Consider the following 20,703-nt stretch of genomic DNA (forward strand, 5'->3'; position numbering starts at 1 on the left):
TGATAATCGGATGGAGCTGGGTCAGGCGAATAAGGGAGATGAGGCAACACTTGAAAGCCTAGAATGGCCAATATGTCCTGTGTTTTAGATGCCGTGTATGAGGAGGCATTGTCGTGCAAAAGCAGAACACCTTTGGGGATCTTACGCGACGTCTCTCCTTGATGTTTTCGCGCAACTTCAAGAGACCACAGTAATATGCTGCATTAATCATTTCACCCCTAGAAGGTAGTCCACCAGCAGAATTCCGTCTTTATCCCAAAAGATTGTTGCCATTTCTTTCTGTGCAGACCTCTGCACACGGCACTTAATTGGCCGGAAAGAAGAACTGTGCGTCCATTCCTTCGACTGTTCTTTAGTCTCGGGTTCATAACAATAGATCCACGTCTTATCACCAGTTACGAGTTTCTCCGAAAAACCATCCTCACTTCTTGCAAAATGTCCCAACACTGTCCGCAAAGTTCTCACTCTTTCCTGCTTTTTTTCCTTCGTCAAAAGTTTGGGGATCCACTTTGCTGCAACCCTCCTCATATCCAGATCATAATGAATAATGGTACCAACTCTTTCATGTGATATGCCCAAACATGTAGCAATCCTTTTGGCTGATAGTAGACGATCTTCCATTATCATGTTCTGGATAGCTTGCACATTTTCGGGAACGAACACAAAAACAGGCGTGCCATTGGGTTTTGCATTTTCGACATCAAAATGGCCAGTTCTGAAGTTTGCCACCCAGCGTTTGACAGTTGCATGTCACGGCCCACGGTCCCCCAAAGTTTATTTCATTTCATCGTAAATCTGCGTCGCACCTTTCACTTGGAGGAAGAGAAACTTCCTGACGGTCGTATGCTCCTCTGGACTAAAGTTTGCTGGAGGTGTTGCCATGATCACTTCTGAAATGAAAAAGAAAAAGATGATAATATCGTAGAACATTGCATTTTGCAACATAGTCTATAGAGATCCTTCCCTATATACCCTCCTAATTTCAGATTCCTAGGTCATTTTTTTTCTTGGTAAGGCTTAATCTTTATCAGCACCCCCTCGTACGAAATGGCGTATATTTTTCCTATTCCGGGGCAAATAATAGATGATAAATGGAACGGCTTTAACGCGTTGGCAGAAAGTATCATTTTAACTGTAAGCAACACGTGGACTTTCGCTGGACATATAACTACGAAAGCGTGATCAATAATCTACATGAATAGTTCTTTAATTTATAGTACGCGTGTGTTAGTAATTAAATTTGTTTGGTTTTCTGGTTTTATTCTTAGCTCCATTCATTACTGTGTGCATCATCTATAAAATGAAAAACATTTGTTGACGAATTAAATATAGTTTCCAGTTGCGATTTCATCATTAGATTATAATGTTTTTACTGCTTTTTTTAATGTAACATTTACGCAAGACTAATCTTTGCCTCTAATGACCTTTGCTATGACCTGCCCTACATTCGACAAAATAAAAAATAAAAAAAATATATATGTATCATGGGTGATATTCTGGATCAAGAATGAGGAACTCAAATCACTTTATTGTTATTGATGTAAGTATCGTCTAATCTTTTGAGTTTATATTATTATTACAATTATTCTGAAAAGTGGCAGAAATGTGTTAGTAGATCAGATACCTCCTCTGGCATTAGCATGAACGATGCATTTTGCTGTGCAGCGTTGTAATGGGCACCATATTTCAGTTAGTGACAGCTTCCAATTTTCATGCGAAAACCAAACATGTTTAGTGGAAAATTAATGTTTACATTCGATTGAGAATTTCCAAAGCGTTGTTTTTAAAGTTCTTGGTAAGGTATGTTGTGTTTCTGTTTAGTAGTTAGAAACTATAAATGGCACTCCTAATCACCAAAGGCGAACGAGCACAAAATTTACGAAAGATAGGGGATTTCACTACAGTATCTCTCTATGTACTTATTAAAATAAACTGTGATTTTATGTTTAAGGACAATGATGTAAAAACAAAGCATAACATGTACGGTAAAGGGTCTCAGACTCAACAAACTGATTACTTTGCTTAAAAAGAAAGGTTAAATTTTATTTTTTGAAAAATGTTTTGGTTACATCAAATTAGGTGCGGATTTTCTCGAGGTTACTCTCTTTTCGTCTCACTTGCTATCTCACCAATCATGCAATTGCGTTAATCACTCCTTGGCGTAGAAAGTACATGATACGTAAAATCTCATTTAAAGGATACCTCCAAAATGGCATACATTAAGTGTATTTGATTTTATTGTCCCGGTAAAAATACTTGTATTATTACAGGACTGAATTCCCTTTTTTACGGAAACAGACAGATCTGTTCTTTCCGTAACGGTTTAGTAAAATATTCATATCGGGCAGAAGTTGTTTTCAGCTCATACGTATTTAGCATAGAAAATACCTGGTGCAATTTGAAAATCTGTGTTGCCGTACAATAGATAGAAAACACAATATGCACAATATGCCTTTGTTATAAGTCAACGAATGACCTGATGAAACACCATGGAACAGTTTCAAACTCAGCTTGAAATTTCTCTGTCCACAATAAATTTTCGGTATTTAACAATATTAGTGCATGTTCTTATTGCATATCTTTCACTTTTAGTACAGTCGGTTGCGAATTAAGGGATATTTAAAAGAGAATGCGTGTACTGAGAAGGAAATTACCAAATACGCAGTATATTTTGCATCCCATATAGATCCATCCCCAGTAATACTATAAGTTGATTATTTATAAAGATTGATATTCTCTCTCCCTCCAGTAATTCGAACGCTTGTATATTTACAGTTAATGTATATACTGTATACTTCATAAAGTTATGGCGTAAACAGTGGATAGAGATGCAAGAATTTTTTTTTTTTTTTTTTTTTTTTTTTTACCTAGGAAATTTTGGGCCTTTTTGAATATTTCAATTTTAATCAAGAATTGACAGTACGTTCTACCTTTCTTTCCTCATTATAACACGAAAACCCATTTAATTACTTTATTCCAAAACAAAAAACATGAAAGTTCGAGAATCAAGGAAAATGGCAAGTTCGTGAACTAAGTTTGGCTTTTTAGTTCTACGAGTTGTTTGTAGAGCGGTAAGAGTTAAATTCAAGGTTAAAAATACTTAAGTACATGGTTTAGTAATGTTAGAAACAACTGTTGTAACTAACCGGTCTAGCTTACTCGGAACAAGTATATCTATCTATTTATATACGTAGAAATAGCACTTCTTGAAACCGTTAAAATTCGAAGAGAAGAATGTTTAAAACGTTATACCAAAGTTTCCTATTTCAAGCATGCTGACACGATATAACAATAAAGAAAAAAAATATGTATAATAAACTCTTTACCACAGTTGATTTAACATAATTCTCAAAAGTACCGTTTGAATTTAGGCGTGCATTTGGTAGAGCTACAGACCTGCCTCGCCTTTTTCGGTCGTGGAGATGATGAGCTCTTCCACTGTGAAGAATGTTGATTTGTCTCAGGGTCATCCACGGCACGCTGGCGTAGTTCTTAGCAGACTTCGACTCGGTGTTCCTTCTTCTCGTGGGTCAGCAGCCTAGGAACAAACTTTGCAGCAACACGGCGCATGTTCAAATCACACGTGAGGATTATCTACACTGTTCCGTGTGACACACGCAGTGACAATGGCAGTGCTGTTGTTCTCTGACGATCCTCATTCACAAGCTGCCGAATGGTTTCAACGTTTTTGGATTTTGTGCTTCTTGAATGTTGTGTTGATCTCAGTTGTCTTCCAGTGATGTCCTTCCGCTCTTGAAGCGCGTATGCCACTCAAAACACCTCGAACGACTCATTGCAGCATCGCTGTACATTTGCTGAATCATGTGAAGCGTGCCTATAGCGGATTTGTCCAGTTTCATACCAAATTTCACGTTCGTTCATTCTAACTTGTCCCTGATAAAACAGAAGACGTGATAACGCATGTGGTCAGAATAGCAACAGCTGCATAGCTCACGATACATACAGGACAATGTCTCGTCTCGCACTGACTTATGAAGGTTCGTGCTCCCTGTGCGTGTGCATGCAGTCTTGCTCTATTACCTGTTGGTGTGTTACGGAACTAGTCTCGAAACTTTCTGATACTACCTCGTATACATATATAAAATATAGGATTTGTTCAATAAATATCGGGATACTTTGATGCTAGTGGTCTACTGGTCCACGCTTAGTTGCATGCATGGAGAGCATGCCCGCGACCGTTCGCTCTATTTAATGTATCGCACCTCGCCCGTAATTCCTTAATACGCTATTGAATCCGTGCACATGGTGCACCGTCAGAAGTTGTCCTCTAATTCTGACTCGCCTAAGCGATGTAACCCCAATTCTCTGAGGAAGTGGGATACGCCCACTGCGCGGCCAGACCGAAGTCCTGAGTGCCTACCAGTTGACCTACTGGTTCAGACAGACTGTTAGCGAGCCAGTCCTACCATGCTCTGCAGGTATGCCGTCCGAGCGTTATAAGGCAAGCTCACCTCCCGCCCGTGTTCACCGTTACCCAGATTCCTGGAATTGGATCCCACAAGCTACCGAATCCCACGGTATGACCACAGCCCGGCAGAGTCCAATCCAAATACGGGGCCCCAGGCGATGCCCGAGGGGGCTTGTTCAATCCCGGCCATTCCTACCTCTATCTTTCAACTGGCAATCGCCTTGTGTAGAGGTACCACGCACACGTCGAGATACTCCCATATCTCATCTCGGACCCAATGGTACGTGTTAAGTCACCATTTGAGTTCTTGCCAGCCCGTACCCACAGAGTTTCCTCCCTTTAGCAGGATCAGAACCGTTACCCAGATTCCTGGGATTGGCCTTTCCCCCACCTCCGTTTGGTCCCCCCGTAGGCAGGAATCCGGCACCCCCCCTCCGGTAGGGTCGTCCAAGCAATACTGGACTTCCTCTAATTACTGTAGAGGTACACCGTACATTACCAGAGCCAATGACTGATGTATACCGTTTGCTCAAAGGCAGACGTTGTCATTTGGGAGCCGTGTCTCCCCTGGTAGGCCCACCCAAACAATACAAGGCTACCTATCTTTAACGTGTTTAGGTACCACGTACACGTTGTAGCAAGCTACTTTCCGAATCCCAATGGTACGTGTAAGCCACCATTAGAAGGGACACCCACACCCTTCCTTCGGTAGGGTCGTTCAAACTACGGAACTACCTCTTCGTACATGAGAGGTCAACCGTACATTACCAGACCTAATGGCTGATATAGACTGTCTACCTTTAAAGACAATGGCCATTTGGGAGCGGCGGCTCCCCTCGTAGGGTCGTGGCTCTTGTCCCCAGCTCACGCTACTGGGACGAAGGAGTGACCCACTTCCTCAGCGCTCCTGAGGTACGAATATGCGTTAGGATACTAGGTATCCCATCCCGGACCCAAGAGAACGCATTACACTCTCTTTGAGGGCAGTACCTACATCATCCTCCCGGTAGGGCGCTGGATCCGCCCACACTCTTGGACACACCAGCTGCCCACTTTTTTTAGCGTGTTGGGGTACCACGCAGCCTTATCTCCCGGACCCAAGGGCACGGCCTAATTGCGCATTTCGGGGGATACCCGAAGGCTCACCCCCGCCGGTAGGTACAGCAGCCGAAGCTACCTACTCCACTGAGGACGTGATGGGGTCACACGTACTCTCCCAGATCCAATAGCACGAGTAGTCGCCCATTTCGGAGGATACCCTAGGGCTCATCTCCGCCGGTAGGTTGTTGACTCTGCAAAGCGCACGCTGTCATATGGAAGTAAAGTACCGTCAGCGAGCCCGGCCTACAGAGTCACCCTATCTCCCCCGTACAGCAACCGCTCCCGGAAAAGGATGCGAGAGCGGACAAAACACGGGGGTCCCTCCCCCTTTAAATATCGGGATAGTCACAATACGGAATACATTGAAAAGTATTTGTACGGTGAGTTAATACGTTTTAAAATATGATTCTCCTGCATCAATACACCGCCGCCAGCGCTTTTTTCCAGATTTGAACGCTCCGTAGAAGTTGGCAACCGAAGGCTGTTCAGACATCTCGTCGAAGCCTCATGAATCGTTTCAGTTGTTCCGAAACAATGTCCTTTCAGGTTTTCGTTGATGTAAGGGAATAAAAAATAAGTCCGCGGGAGCCAGACTTGGACTGCAGTTGGTTGGGCTGCGTTGCATTGTTGTGTTTGGCCAGTACTAATCACAGTTAGCGACGTGATACTGGGCGCATTGTCGTGATGGAGGATCCAGACATCGACGATTTCCCTTCGGACGCGGCGGATTCTACACCTGAAACTTTCGAGCACTTCTGCATGAAGTTTACCGTTCACTGTTTGTCTGTGAATATGTTCAATTTAACTCAAAATTTAATGACATAGCGCTGTCGATGGATGGTTCGTTGTTTTTTTCTTCTTGACACAAGCACTAAACAAACTTTCACTTTGAGCGAGATCTACATACTCTAACAGCACGGATGCAATTGCCACGATTCTCTTCACTTACGTTAAATACCGTTCTATCCATCGAGACCGCCATCAACCTTTCTCATTGGCCGAAAAGAAATCAATCCCATTACTTACCGGACAAACCCTGTATTAGGAGTGAAGAAAGAAAAAAAAAACTCAATTTCAAACCAAAGTAACCTATGAGAAAAATTAGCCAATTGAATGATATATATAGTATTAAATCTTGCACCAAGGACGCTCACGTTTTCAGTGCAATTACAATATACAATATGAGGCAAAGATGCCTTATAACTTTGGAAGAAAATCAAAAGTTGTAACTGTTAAATGATTAAGAGATAAATTGGAAATACTGTTAGATGTGTATGTGTGGTAAAATAAACTAGCACACCACGTGACTCCCTTGTTATTTAAAAAAAAAAAAAAAGTGGACCTGAATCCAAGATGGCCACCATTATCGTACTATGTAGTAATAGATGCGGTTCTGTTAGCCTCTAGTAGTCCCGAACTTACAAGCTACCTTTGCCTCACATTTTATATATAAATGCATATAAACTTTAGGTCGTTTGAGGTATTAATTTTGTAATATTCGGTTGCACTGATTTTTCTTCTGGGTTACTTTGATCTGATAGGAAACCGTTTCTGTGCGTGAGACTCAAAACAAAAATCGGAATTCGAAAAACAAGGACCATCCTAAGGTATCTATCTATCTATTCATATATATATACATATATATGTATATGGCAATCAGAAACTGTTACAAAGCCGGTATTTCTGGACTTGGCAACTGTGCAGAGTTTCAGCCACCCGCCACTTACGGCGCTAGTTGTTGGTAAACACAAATGACGACTCGTTTCGAAAACTGGACTCGCAAAGAAGTCTGCTCAGTTGTTCGATTTTTGAGGGCGAAACATGACCGCGGCTGAAATTCACCGGCAGCTGGTGGAGGTTTACGGAGAAATTGTAATGTCTTGTCGGCATGTCGCAGAATGATGTCGAGAGTTTGCGAGTAGTAGAGAAAACGTCACCAATGAGAAGCGCAGTGGCCGACTCAGCACGGCAGATTTGAACATAGCTCACTTGGAGGAGCTGATTTAGGACAACAGGAAGTTCACTTTACGACATCTGATGGCAGAATTGAGAATGTCGTTGAGAAGCATTCGTCACATTGTGCACGATATTCTACAGTACCGAAGGTTTGTTCCCGATGGGTTCCACACAATCTGTCCAACCAACACAAGGAGAAGCGGCGCATGGAGACAAGTTTGCAACTTTTGGAACGGTTCTTCACGGAAGAGAACTGTTTTGTTCACCGCATTGTCACGGGTGATGAAACGTGGCTCCACCATTACACCCTCAGCAGTAAGCAGTCATCAGAGGAGTGGGAACACTCCTCCTCTCCAAAGACAAAAAAGTATAAGGTGACGCCAACTCTCGGGAAGGTGATGACCACAGTGTTTTCGGAAGCGCCAGTGTCATACTCGTGAAATTTTGGAAAGAGGGCGCACTGTGAGACACCTTGATACGATTGCGCGAAGTAATAAAGAGAAAACGGCCAGAACTTCTCACCGGAGGCGTCGTCTTCCTTCACGACAACGCACGTCTTCTACAACCTAGAAAGTCACCACACTGTTAAAAGTAGTTTCGCTGGGACACCATCGTCCATCCTCCCTACAGCCCGAACCTCGCTCCAAGCGACTTTCACCTGTTCTCGCACTTGAAGGAGCACCTAGGAGGTCGTCGCTTCGCTTCAGACGAGGAGGTGAAACACTTCGTGATAGCGTAGCTGAATACGCAAGGACAGGACTTTTACCAGGAGGTAATCTTCAAACTCATTCCATGATGCGACAAGTGTCTCAACCGATATGAAGATTCTGTCGAAAAATAACCTAATGTAAGTACTATCTGTTGGCTGTATTGGTTGTATAGAATAATATATACACGTTCACTGCAGATTTTGTACACTGACTTTTTGATCACTCCTCGTACAAAGCGAGCGCATGTATGCAAAGTATTAGAACAAAGAGGGATTCCCGGAGGCAGCGCAGAATTATATGGAAGCAGAAAGAGGGATTGGACATATTATCAAAACATAAGCTGTTACCACCCATGTTACACGCTATAGGAGAAATATAGCACTGGTATGTCACGAGAGACGTGAGGCTAGGTTGCCAGCCACACATACAAAACGTAGCTGCAGCTTTGGATGTAATAGCACATAAGAAATATGGTGTCCAGTGACATGAGGAGAGGAAAGCATGTGACGTGGCTATAACATCTGCACACACACACAACTGCACAACTGTAAACTTGAGAGTGGCTCGTAAAGACAACAGAACAACTGGGTGGTACACTGAGTAATGAGAATGAGATGAATCATACTGTTCTGCAGTTATCACCGCAAGTGTTCGAAGTGCCTGCCACACGACGTCACAGCACGTTCGAAGATTGCAGTGTGTGCCCGAATAGTTAAACACGTGTTGGTGTAGATACTTCTGACCGTATACAAGTTCGTCGTAGACGAATCTCTTCAGATAAACCCACACATAATAAACAAATTTAAATCAGTATCAGTGGTCGTGGAGGTCATTGAAGAGAACTACTCTGACCTATCCATCTACCAGGGTAGTTCGCTTCAAATACCGGTTAACAGGCCTGATAAAGTGGGGGAGCACTATAGTGCATTATGCACGTAAGTCGTCGTACGTCCTGCAGCGTCTCCTGCAGAAACTGTAGGTAACTCGATCTGTCAGGAGTTGTGGTATCACCCATGGTCCAAGTAAAGTGTTGCTTAATATACCGGCCCATACATTAACACGAAATTGTTGGTGATGGCAGCATTGGATTTTCCTATTCATACGGGATGTTATGTTAAGACAATTGTAGTGCTGTCGCGACCAAACGTAAGAAGCAAAGATGATACAGATTGTTCATCATAGATTGCCTGCTCCTATGACAAAAGATTTCGCATGTGTTGTATGTGGTACAAATACAAGTTGTTTTCGTGAAGCACACACAACACGCACAGTTGTTAGGGCTGCGAGCTACATACCTGGAGCTCGTGCCTACTATGACCTCTTCAAATTAGGTAATATATTCTTATCCTATATAAAACTCATTCCGTGAGCGGGATTCGAACGTGTGACAGGCAGATCTTGGGATAGCAAGCAAAACGATATTTCCACTGTTCGGCAATAAAATCTTCCACAATTTGGATTAAAGTTGTACTTCTAGCGCTTACCCTTGATTTCTATATTGCAACAAGATCGAACCAGAGATACTGTGTATTAGAGCTTAACACTGTACCACTAACTCAGTGTGCCTCCTGCTGGGATTTAAGTGTTTTGCTAACGTAATTATAGTTGCCGTACATGAAAGTAATTATGAACATTATTTTTAATAGTTATGTATAAATTTATTTGCTTTGTTTTGGTTCAGAGTTATATTTTTTAATTGAGCATTTGGCAGGCTTCCTGTAAGAAGTGCCAAAATAAAAAATGTTGCCGAAGTTGTTTTGGCACACTAGTATAGCAAATAAAGCAAGCAAACTCAACGATTTTTTTTTTTTTTTTTTTCCTAAATCATACTTTACATAGTAGTAATGTAGAAATCGCGACTTGTGATTCAGGTTTGAGCTATATATAGAGGATGCACTGACACACACAATTGCTTAAAGTTTATTCTGCCGTTTTGCCATGTGTATGTTGTCTAGTGATTTCGTGTTCCTGTTTGAAAGTGGTGGTTTTTATCCGTATGTATAACGTATGTTGGAAATAGGCTTTATTTTTTTAGATTGTAGTTAGTACAGTTTGTTTCCGTAAGATGTGTATTCATTTAAGAAAAAATAAAATAAAATGAGAATTCTCTTAATTAGAATGTAAAAGCATTTACAGATTTCACCGACGTTATTTTGATACTTTGCATACTTAGTTGCATTATTACAAATCAATGTTGCTAAAGAAATTAGTCAGTTAAGTATACTCGAAATAGTTCAGTGAGTATTAATGAGGATTATTTTTTTAAGTAAGGATTAGTCTTTGCAATACAAATGAAACAAGTAAACATCCTTCAAGAAAATATTTATTTTCTGAATTTACGTACACAATTCTCTATTTTCCTACGAATTTTATTCTTATTTGTTTAATTTTTATTTATTTATTTATTTATTTTTTGTTTCTTTTTTGTCGGTTTTAAATATAACGAACGAGTGTTTGTATGCTCATCTCATAGAACTCCCCCACCTGTAATGATAGCCAGTTATTCACTTATGTTTTCACTTCTTCATCAGTGTCCATACACGTGCTGCCCAAGAAGGTTCAGATGCCAGAAGATACTCATGGGCGGAGTTAGGAATTGTCTGCTGGAAGGGAGGCAGACCTTTTGGTTGGTCTCGAACCTGGGGAATACTTCCTATACGAGTGTGGAGTTAACATGAATAACTCATTTTTGTCAAAAAGTTGAGGGGGGGCAATGACCTTCCATAGCTCCGCCCATGATTGTAGTCAATAGGCGCAAGGTCTGGGCTGTATGGCGAATGATCAAATTCCTTGTAGCCAAGAGATTTGATCAAATCTGCCTTGAATATTTGACTATTTTTGCACGTTACCGTTACACATTGCATTATCACCATGCACTTTACATATCTGGCGGTGATTATTCGCAGTTGTTACGATTCTTGCTGTTAGAACAGCATGACTGTGACCGTATTTCACAGTCGACGGGTCACTTGATTTTCATAAACCTGTTAACCTCAACTACGAAATGTACGGACTGACGCCGTGAATGTAAGAGTAGAAATGCCAGGAGCCTGCGTATGCATTCTCAAGGGCACGTGAAATTTGAAATGTATCTTACTTTAAAAGTAACCCTCATTTAATCTAATTACTGAAATTATTTATTCTTACTAGTAGACATAAAACCGCAAGAGTATAACAGACAAATTTGATCTTTGGATTAGTGGGACTGGAAACCTAATTCTCTTCCTGTTCTTTGTCAACTTAACTACTTCCCCACTCCGTCTTTTTTTTTTTAATATTATAAATTACTTTTTTTTTTTTTTGCAAGTCTTATTGTTTTGGTACCAATACGATTTCTTCTGCGTTTTTTATTAAAGTGAATAATGGCCCGTTTATCTAGATTTTTTAAAAAATGATAATCCTTCCGTGCTCGTGTATTCCAGCACCAAAAACTAATGACTAAAATGCTGCCAAACTCACAGGATTTATATTGCCAGGAATGAGCTGACTCAGCACTTAATGGAGGAAGTTGAACAAGCGAACATCAAGAGACGTATCAGCAAGCGTCGTTATGCCTCGTTAAGGTCAAAAGACGCAATACAGACAAACGACTCCATTCGAACGAAGGCAAGAACAAGAAGACAGCTTCTCGTGCTGGGAAATGGTTTCATACAACAGGGCATGTCTCCACGACAGTGATGCGTATGTAGAAGCAATGGACAGAAAAAAAATCGTACGCAACTACCGAGCAATAGAATGGCCATACAACGTAACCACATTACCAGATGAAAGGAATTTTATCCGCAAGGTTGTGGTAGACTATACAGCGTCGTCCATAATATAAGCTAGATGCTGGAGCACTGACACAGATATAGACTAGCCTGCGTAGATGGTTCGATAGCGTCTGCTAAATGTTGGACTAGCAGCACAGGTGTTTGCATCGGCCTTTACTGACCCACAACGCAAACTAATTAGGCTTCCTGAATGGTAGAATGTATTTTAAGATGACTTGTTTTAACCTGTCCTTCAGTGATGATCGCATATGCATTAGTCACTATCATGATGAATATAATATGCCAGCGTGTATTGTCGAACGACAGATGTCACGTGTGGAACGTCATTTTACGTATTGAAGGCAACCTCACTATGATCGCTACAGCAGGGAAGTTGTAGAGGCCGAGGTTCGTTCAGATAATTTTGATTATTTATTTCAGAAATACAATGCCCAGCCACATGTATTACGGAAGGTGCAAGCCTTTTTCGGGAAGCGGTAGATCTCGATGCTTCCCAGACCTGCACGGTCGGTCGGTTGGCAGTCGCCCATCGAATATATTTGGTTGGCATCTTGTTCGTCACAATCCTTCAGTAGACAGTGTCAATGTGTGGTAGATCCGCGTATAAACAGCGTAGTCAGCAATTCACCAGAAACACTTCCAAATCTGTTTGATTCGGTACCATGACTGCCGGGTCCTCTTTGCCACACGTGGCTTGGCTTTATCTTGCAGAAACGCTACACCCTTGCGATTCGCCAATGCCGGCTCATTCTGCCACAATACACGGTGCACACTTTGCAACTTCTGAGTAGAGATCGGCAGTGATGGTCTGACCAGGTGAAAGGAGCTCGTAATGCTGCACCACTTGCCGACAGTTCCACCATACAGAGAGCATAAACTTTCGTAAGCGTAGAAAGGGTCTTGAGGTTTGAAGAACAGAGTCACATGGAGACAACCAATGTGTGGTATACTTGAGAGAGCCATGCAGGATCCACTTTTCATCATTAGTGAGCAAGCGATCAAAGATGGGTATGTTCACGTTCCGAGTGAGCAAGCACAAACAGGCTGTTGCTCGTTCCTTGTTGGCTGCCGACAATGTGTGGGGTACCCACTTCCCTATTACGTTTCAGCGGAAACATGGAACCTTTCTGCAAGTTCATCACACGTTAGCCTACTGTCTTCCTCAATGGCTACTTTCAGGGCCTTGTCATCTAACACATGTGGTCGTCCACTGCGAGGTTTGGCCAAAAGGCTCACATCTCCCGAACGAAATTTCTGGAACCAGTGCCTGGTATATGTACCAATTTGACAGGCATATGCAGCAGCTGACAGACCTGCTTTATAGTCATACAGTGAACACACGCTAACAGGTTGCTTCGATATCTCCATTTCTCTTCGACACTGGACGAACTATTACTGCTGTGTTGTGTGCAACTTGCCTGTATTACTAAATATCGATAGTCAGATTAAATCCTGATCTCTTGGCAGGTCCTGCGTTGTTTCTTTTCCTCTCTGTGAGCGCGTGTTTAATGGGATGTCAAAAACGGCAAGAACTTTATTGGTTACCTTGTACATGATATTAATTTGGTTCCATGTTTCGTCTCGAAGGTCAAATTAGTGCCAGTTATTACGTGGACATTTTAAGTGATTGCATGCATCATATGATAGAGATGTTTTCTAGCTTCCACTCTCCTTCTCCCCCCCCCCCCTATCCAAAAAAAAAAAAGTCTTCCAATACGGACAGCCAAACCTGTTCAGACGCGAGAATGAACTTCAACACCTCCCCTGGCGTGCACAATCCTTCAACTTAAACATTATTGAACAGCTACGATGAGTTTAAGAGCAGCGAGTCCAGCGTAGATTTCCTCTATCATCATTGACGCAGATATGTGCTGCACTGTTCATCCAAAAGAATTATCTCAAGATTATTTATTCTCATCCCTCCATGCTTGACCTATAAGATGTTAACGATGTAAAATATTTTTATTTATGTACTATTTTCTCTACCAGCCAGTTATTATATATATATACGTAGGCGTATCCATAAATTCCAGGACAGTGCTCATAACATGCAAACTACTTGCAGTTCACGAGTTTCCCGCTAGAATGTGTTGCGGTGGTGTCTTGTGAGCCAGTGTGCCGAGTAGCGTGGTTTGAAGTGGAAGCGTTTGAATGTTGCACGTGTTTTCGTGTGTATGTTGCATTAGCCGTCTGCGATTTTTCTTATCTCGGTGGTATGAGGGAAGTTGAAGAACAAAGGATGTGCATCAAATTCTGTGTGGCATTGAGTAAAACAGGAAGTGAAACTTACGAAATGTTGAAACTCGCTTTTGGTGATTCGTGCATGAGCCGTAACCGAACATTTGAGTGGTTTGGACGTTTCAAGAAAGGCAGAATCAGCGGAGAACATTGACTGCTGATGATGATCGATTGGGTAGACCGTGCACGGCAAACACCCCCTCAAAAATGGAAGAAGTGAGGACGGCTGTGAACAAAGATCGTCGACGTACCATACGCGATGGTATGGAACTTGTCAGCGAATTCTCACTGAACAGTCGAACATGCATCGCATTGCAGCGAAGTTCGTGCCGAGTGTTGACACAAGATCAAAAAGACTGTCGAGTACAGATCTGTGAGCAGCTGAAGGAAGTTGTGAAAAACGATCCCACGCTCCTTGTCAACGTCATTACAGGCGATGAGAGCATCGTTTATGCTTACGCCCCAGAAACTAATCTGCAGTCTTCTCAATGGAAGAGTGCTAGGTCTCCAAAAATCAAAAAAGTACGCATGGAAAGAAGCAAATTGAAGACGATGCTCATTTGTTTCTTTGACCAAGAGGGGATCGTACACCGGGAATTTATCCACATGGAAGCACGGTCAATGCAGACTTCTACTGTGATGTCCTAACTTGTAAGAAGGTTGCGAAAAATGTGCGTCGCAAAAGAACACAGAAATGGCATAACGGTAACCTCATTCTCTACCACGACAATGCACCTGCACACCGGTCCTTTAAAGTGGCGCAGTTTTTGGTTGAGAACAACATGACAGTGGTTCCCAATCCCCCATACTCACCTGACCTGGCCCCCTGTGACTTTTCTTTTCACCAAGCTGAAGCTTCGGATGAAGGGGAGAAGATTCGACACCATTCTAGAAAGTCAAGAAGAATCGCAGCGGGTACTTGACACTATTCCAAAAATGGACTGGCGGAAACGCTGGGACCGCTGTATTAATGCAAAAGGGGAGTACGTAGAAGGTGATGGAGGAATTTAACTTCAAAGTTTAGAAACTTTCATTTTACAGATGCAGTCCTGGAACTTTTGGATACACCTTTGTATATATACACACCGGTACATCAACACCGGATACACCGGCACATCAACTATTTATTGATTTTAGACAGGCGTACGACTCGGTTAGGAGAGAAACATTATACATCGTTCTTACAGAACTTGGAATACCGAGAAAGCTAATTAGATTAATTAAGATATGTTTAAATGAATCCCAAAGTAAAGTCCGGGTAGGAAAATTTTTGTCCACGAGCTTTCACGTCGAAAATGGCCTGAAACAAGGTAATGCGTTGTCGCCATTATTATTTAACTTCGTTCTGGAATACGTTATAAGGAAAATCAAAGATAGCAACCAGGGCCTACAATTGAACGATATTCACAATTGGATATTCACCAGGCATATGCTGATGATGTAAATTTAATAGGGGATGATAAGAGAACAATAGAAAAAAATGCAGAGATCGTATTAAACGCTTGCAGGGACATGGGTTTAGAAGTAAATGCAGAGAAAACTAAATACATGGAAGCGCGTCGGGACCGGAATACAACAAATTATGGATGCGTTAAAATATTAAATAATACTTTTGATAAAGTGGATAGCTTCAAATATCTAGGATAAATATTAACAGAGGAAAATCATATTGACGGAGAATTAAATGTCGACTAAAATCAGGGAATTCGTGTTACTGTTCGGTTGAAAATGTCTTGTCGTCGCGAATTCTGTCGAGAAATTTGAAACTTAAAATATACAAAACGATAATCATGCCTCTGGTCGCTTACTCTGAGGGAAGAACATAGACTGAAAGTATTTGAGAACAAGATCCTGAGACGAATATTCGGACCCAAGAGGAACGGGAATGGGGAATGGGGAATGGCGGAAACTTTATAACGGAGAACTACATAATTTATACGGTCTACCCAACATTGTTAGGGTCGTCAAGTCTATGAGGCTTGGGTGGGCAGTTCATGTAGCTAGAATGGAAGAAAGTAGAAACGCTTTCAAACTCTTGACTGGAAGACCAATCGGAAAACGACCATTAGGAAGACCTAGGCGCAGATGGGAGGACAATATTAAGGTGGATCTCGCAGTGATAGGGATACAAAGTAGAAACTGGATTCAATTGGCTAAGGATAGAAGTCAGTGGAGAGCTTTTGTGAATGCGGCATTGAACCTCTGGGTTCCATAGGCCATATATGTATATATATATGGGAAGTTTACGATATTGCAGTATTTATCACATGATCACATATTATGTAATAGTTTCTGTTTGTTCGCTTCCTGTAACTCTTCAACTATTCAGCTTGAAGTGAACGTGCATAATTTCATGGGTCCGTCCATGTCTTTACTATGATAATTAGTTTATTATACTTTGAAGTTCTGACGTGTGTTCCCATTGTCTTATTGAGGAGAATAATTACCCCGGCTTCTTCTCTTTTGATTTATATTTACGTGGTTTGTCAGCAGCAATGTGATATAAAAGTCCAGCAATTTCAAGTAGAATCTCTCTTACCGGAAATCGAACTAGGCACTTCGTGCAACAAAGAATGCATACTGGTCACTAGGGCAGCGATGAGAGCTGCCTATCTGTTGACCTCTTAAGTATTATGCTCTGGTCTCTGCTTCACAAGTTTCTCCCATCGGGCCTCTTCAATGATTTCTACTATATCGAAGTTCATTCTTCCCATTTTCCACAAAATGCTGTCATGAAATATATCTGACGGTGATGCATAATTATGAGCCCAGATACTTGTAGGAGACTTCATTTGTTTTAGCTGTATTGAAAGAGAAGAGGATTCTTTGGGCCGCGTGTTTCTGAATGATGCAGCTTGTAGTGGATTTTTCTTCTTAGATCAACATAGTCAGTTTTATCATTTTTGTATTTCGTATAAACTTCTGTGCTTCAAGGACAGTAGGCTAAAGTTTAAAGATAGTTGCGAACCTGAGGTGATTTTGGGTTCTTCGGAACAGATTTTTCTTGATTATTCGGTTATTCATGTTTGTATTTCTTATTAAAAGACCTGGCGATCTCAAACTTCTATTATCTAAGAATCCCTATTTATTTATGTACGTCATCTGCTCCGTCCCACTTCCCGCTTTTTTTCTTCTTCAGGAACTTGAAACCATTTTTAATTAAATGGTCAATACTCACGAAGAAGCGATAAGGTACTTCTACACGTTATTATTTCTTCATACTGTATTCACGAAACATAAAGCGATCAGAAAGTCCGACAGATACATCCACTGTGAATAAAAAGAAAATCGGCTGTTTTAGTCTGTTTCCATAATCGTATGTCACTTGTTCCTGTCATAACAATAACTATATCTCCGTCTTCTCGGAGATCGGAAAATAGTAAATTTCCTTGTGACCAATTAACATTTGACATGAAAATGGCTAGAAACGAAACTGAGCTTTAAGTTATGCTTGATATTGCACTCAAACTCATCTATATATCGAGCTGTTGTTCATTGGTTGAAGTTTAGCGCCCCTTTTCAGCACCTAAGCAGGGTACTTAGAAGTGGTACAACAGTTCAAGGAAGAAACTGAACCACTGTAATCCATTCAAATTTTAATGGTCTCCCACTGGGGTTCGAACCCAAGATCATGTGCACAAAAGACGCATGCACTAGTGGGGAAAACTAGTTCGAACTAGATTCTTCTCATGCTCATTGTGCGAGTTGAAAGAGAGGGTGCTAATTATTTCCCTTGGCAAAAGTTACCGTGCTCGTGGGTTTTCTCGGGGTTCTCCCGTTTCCTCCCACTTTCTTCATTCCACCATTTTACTCATCTCTCATCATCACCGTCTCCTTTAGCCTAACCGGCATAACCGTGGGACGTAAAACTAAAGATTTCATTTCATTTTCCTTGGCAAAAGTTTATCCCTCCTGGAGAAGAGGATATTTATCCGTGACAGAGATAACATATTGCCTTAGATCCTTAGATTTTTTTTTTTTTTTTTTTTTTGGTGGAGGAATGGTGGCTCAGTGGTAGAGCGCTTACCTCTGGTGCGAAGGGACTCTGGTTCCATGTAAGTCTGTAACGGATAACATCGTGTCTGTGGGTTTTCTTAAGGCGCTCCCATTTCTAACAATTCTTTCACAATCACTCACTTTCATTAATCATTCGTCTCCTTTAACCTACAGGGAAATTTCCGTGGGATGTAAAACGGAGAATATTTTTTCTTCTTTCTTCACAAATACTGTACTTTCTGAGGTGCTCTAACTTCATCCCACTACAGCACACCAGTTATTTAATTGTCCGGATGAGGGAAGTATCGAAAAGTTTGTGCAATCACCTAGAAGGTGATGAACTACGAACCCCTTCGGACATGCATTTTATAGTATGTTAACCATGCAAATTCTGAACTCGTTAGAACAATTCTTTCTTTCTTTCTTTTTCCTCAGTTAAATCACTGAGGATGTGATAATTGGCAAACTTGAAGCATGGAGCGTCATTAAGTTCCTCTATCTTTAGGGAAATGAGCAAAGCAAATCCATCATATAAGAAATCTGTGGAGATGAAAGCTCATTCTATGAGTTGGTATCCAAGTGGAAACTACAATTCCAAACTGGACACATGATCACCGTGGACGTCTCTAGATTTGGAAGACCATCTTTCACTTATGATGCCAACTTGACGGAGAAAGGGGGCGCGGTGGCTCAGTGGTAGAGCGTTCACCTCCGGTGCTTGGGGTCCCTGGTTCGATCTCAGCTCGCACCGTGTGGACTTTGTGGTGGACAAACACCGTGCTTGTGGGTTTTCTCGGGGTTGTCCCGTTTCCTCCCACGTTCTTCATTCCACCATTTCACTCATCTCTCATTATCACCGTCTCCTTTAGCCTAACCGGCATAACCGTGGGACGTTAAACTTAAAGATTTCATTTCATTTATTGACGGAAAAAGTTGAGATTATAATAGAAGACAGGAGGATAACCATTGAATGTTACGTGTGCAATAGGTATGAGTTACGGGTCTCGTGGAATATCATTCACAGCCAGTTATATCTTCACAAAGTGTCAGCACGGTGGATGCCATAACTGCTTACAACTTTCCAGAAGAGAAAAGGCAAGGACGTTGCAAGAGAAAAGTTGCAACGCTGTGACGTGGATGAACATGACTTTTTCGGCAGATTAGTAACAATGGATCAAAGCTAGGTTTATCTCTATGACCAGGAAACAAAGAAAATAAACAGACAATGAAAACACCCCTCCTCCCCATCCCTAAAACGCCCCGAATACAGAAGTCTGTCGCCAATGTGATGCTTTCCGTTTTCTGTTACTGTGAAGAAGTCATCATGACAGATTACCTGCCATAGAGGCATACTATTATTGGTATCTATTATTCTCATCTCCTGACTAAGTTAGGAGAGGAACTGAAAAAGATATGTCGTGGATTGATCACAAAAGAGGTGCTGCTGTTGACAGATAATGCACCAGCTCATTCCGCGCATACACCCATGATGAAGGAAGTAGAGTTATGATATGAACTATTACCCCATCCAACATACTCACCGACCCTAGTACTAAGTGACTTGTTTCTTTTCCTAAAAATGAAGTGTCCCCTCAGAGGACTCCATTTTGACAGTAGGGATGGCATCATTTCTGAAGTTGAACTGTAGTTTCAAAGCCAAACTGCACACTTTTCCAAAACGGGCTTACGGAAAGAGAAGAAATACTGGCAAAAATATGTCGCTAAGCATGGTGACAACATAGAGAAGAACTAATACCATTATAGTGTCAGAGTTTTCGAGAGTGAACTTCCTCTAAGTGATTTCATGAACTTCGTGATACCCCGTTGTACCGTTGTATTTTCCATTATCTATATTAACTCTGTACCAGATGCATATAAAGTTGAAGAATCCATAATTTATTATACCCTTTCCTTATGTTATTTACTAAATGACTGAAGAATGTTTGGTTTCCTGCACATGTAATTTTAGTGTAATGTAATGTGTACCTAAAAGCATGGCGGAACTTGATACTAATGTGTATTTTACTGTTGTTCTTTTCAGTTACAGCGACTAGAACATTCATTAGAGTCCAACGAGATGGTTGTGAAAAGGATTAGTAAACAACTGAACGAAACTCAAGCAAATGGGGCAGCGGCAGCGAAAATGGCGACGCTTGATAGAGAAAGGGAAAAGTCAGAACGTGAAAGCATTGTGTTGTGGAGGAAACCACTAACAACACTTAACTATTTTGTCCGTGAATTGTTTCTCAATATCTTTGAATATGGACAACAGTTAGTATAATACACTCTTTTCTCTTTTACTCTTTTCTTTCTAATTGTAAAACATTTATGACATACTCTTAAGTAATACAATGTTCTTTTCATACTGTGTGTGTAGTTGGAATATTTTATATGAGGGTTGTATGGAAAGTAGCGCCTGTCGACTCATAGTTGATTTATCAACAGAAGCATAGATGTAGAATAATATTCACATGTCATCTGTCCAATGCCAAAACCGCGA

At 41.3% G+C, this 20,703-nt stretch overlaps 1 protein-coding gene across 4 annotated transcripts in view; it reads left to right on the plus strand.

Moving 5' to 3' along the window:
- Window positions 1-20,703, plus strand: part of Tango5 (Transport and Golgi organization 5) — a 74,152-nt gene that overhangs the window by 17,133 nt on the left and 36,316 nt on the right. For 3 of the 4 annotated variants that reach the window (XM_081768668.1, XM_081768666.1, XM_081768664.1), the window contains exon 2: window positions 20,245-20,474. In XM_081768668.1, coding sequence (XP_081624794.1) covers window positions 20,281-20,474 — 194 coding nt within the window. In that variant the 5' untranslated portion in view covers window positions 20,245-20,280. Of the gene's footprint in view, window positions 1-1,397; window positions 1,541-20,244; window positions 20,475-20,703 lie in introns of those variants that run through there. The other variant, XM_081768665.1, reaches the window with a different exon arrangement.

The sequence above is a fragment of the Thermobia domestica genome, chromosome 8 (assembly GCF_964235325.1).
Source record: "Thermobia domestica chromosome 8, izTheDome1.hap1.1, whole genome shotgun sequence".
Lineage (NCBI taxonomy): Eukaryota > Metazoa > Arthropoda > Insecta > Zygentoma > Lepismatidae > Thermobia > Thermobia domestica.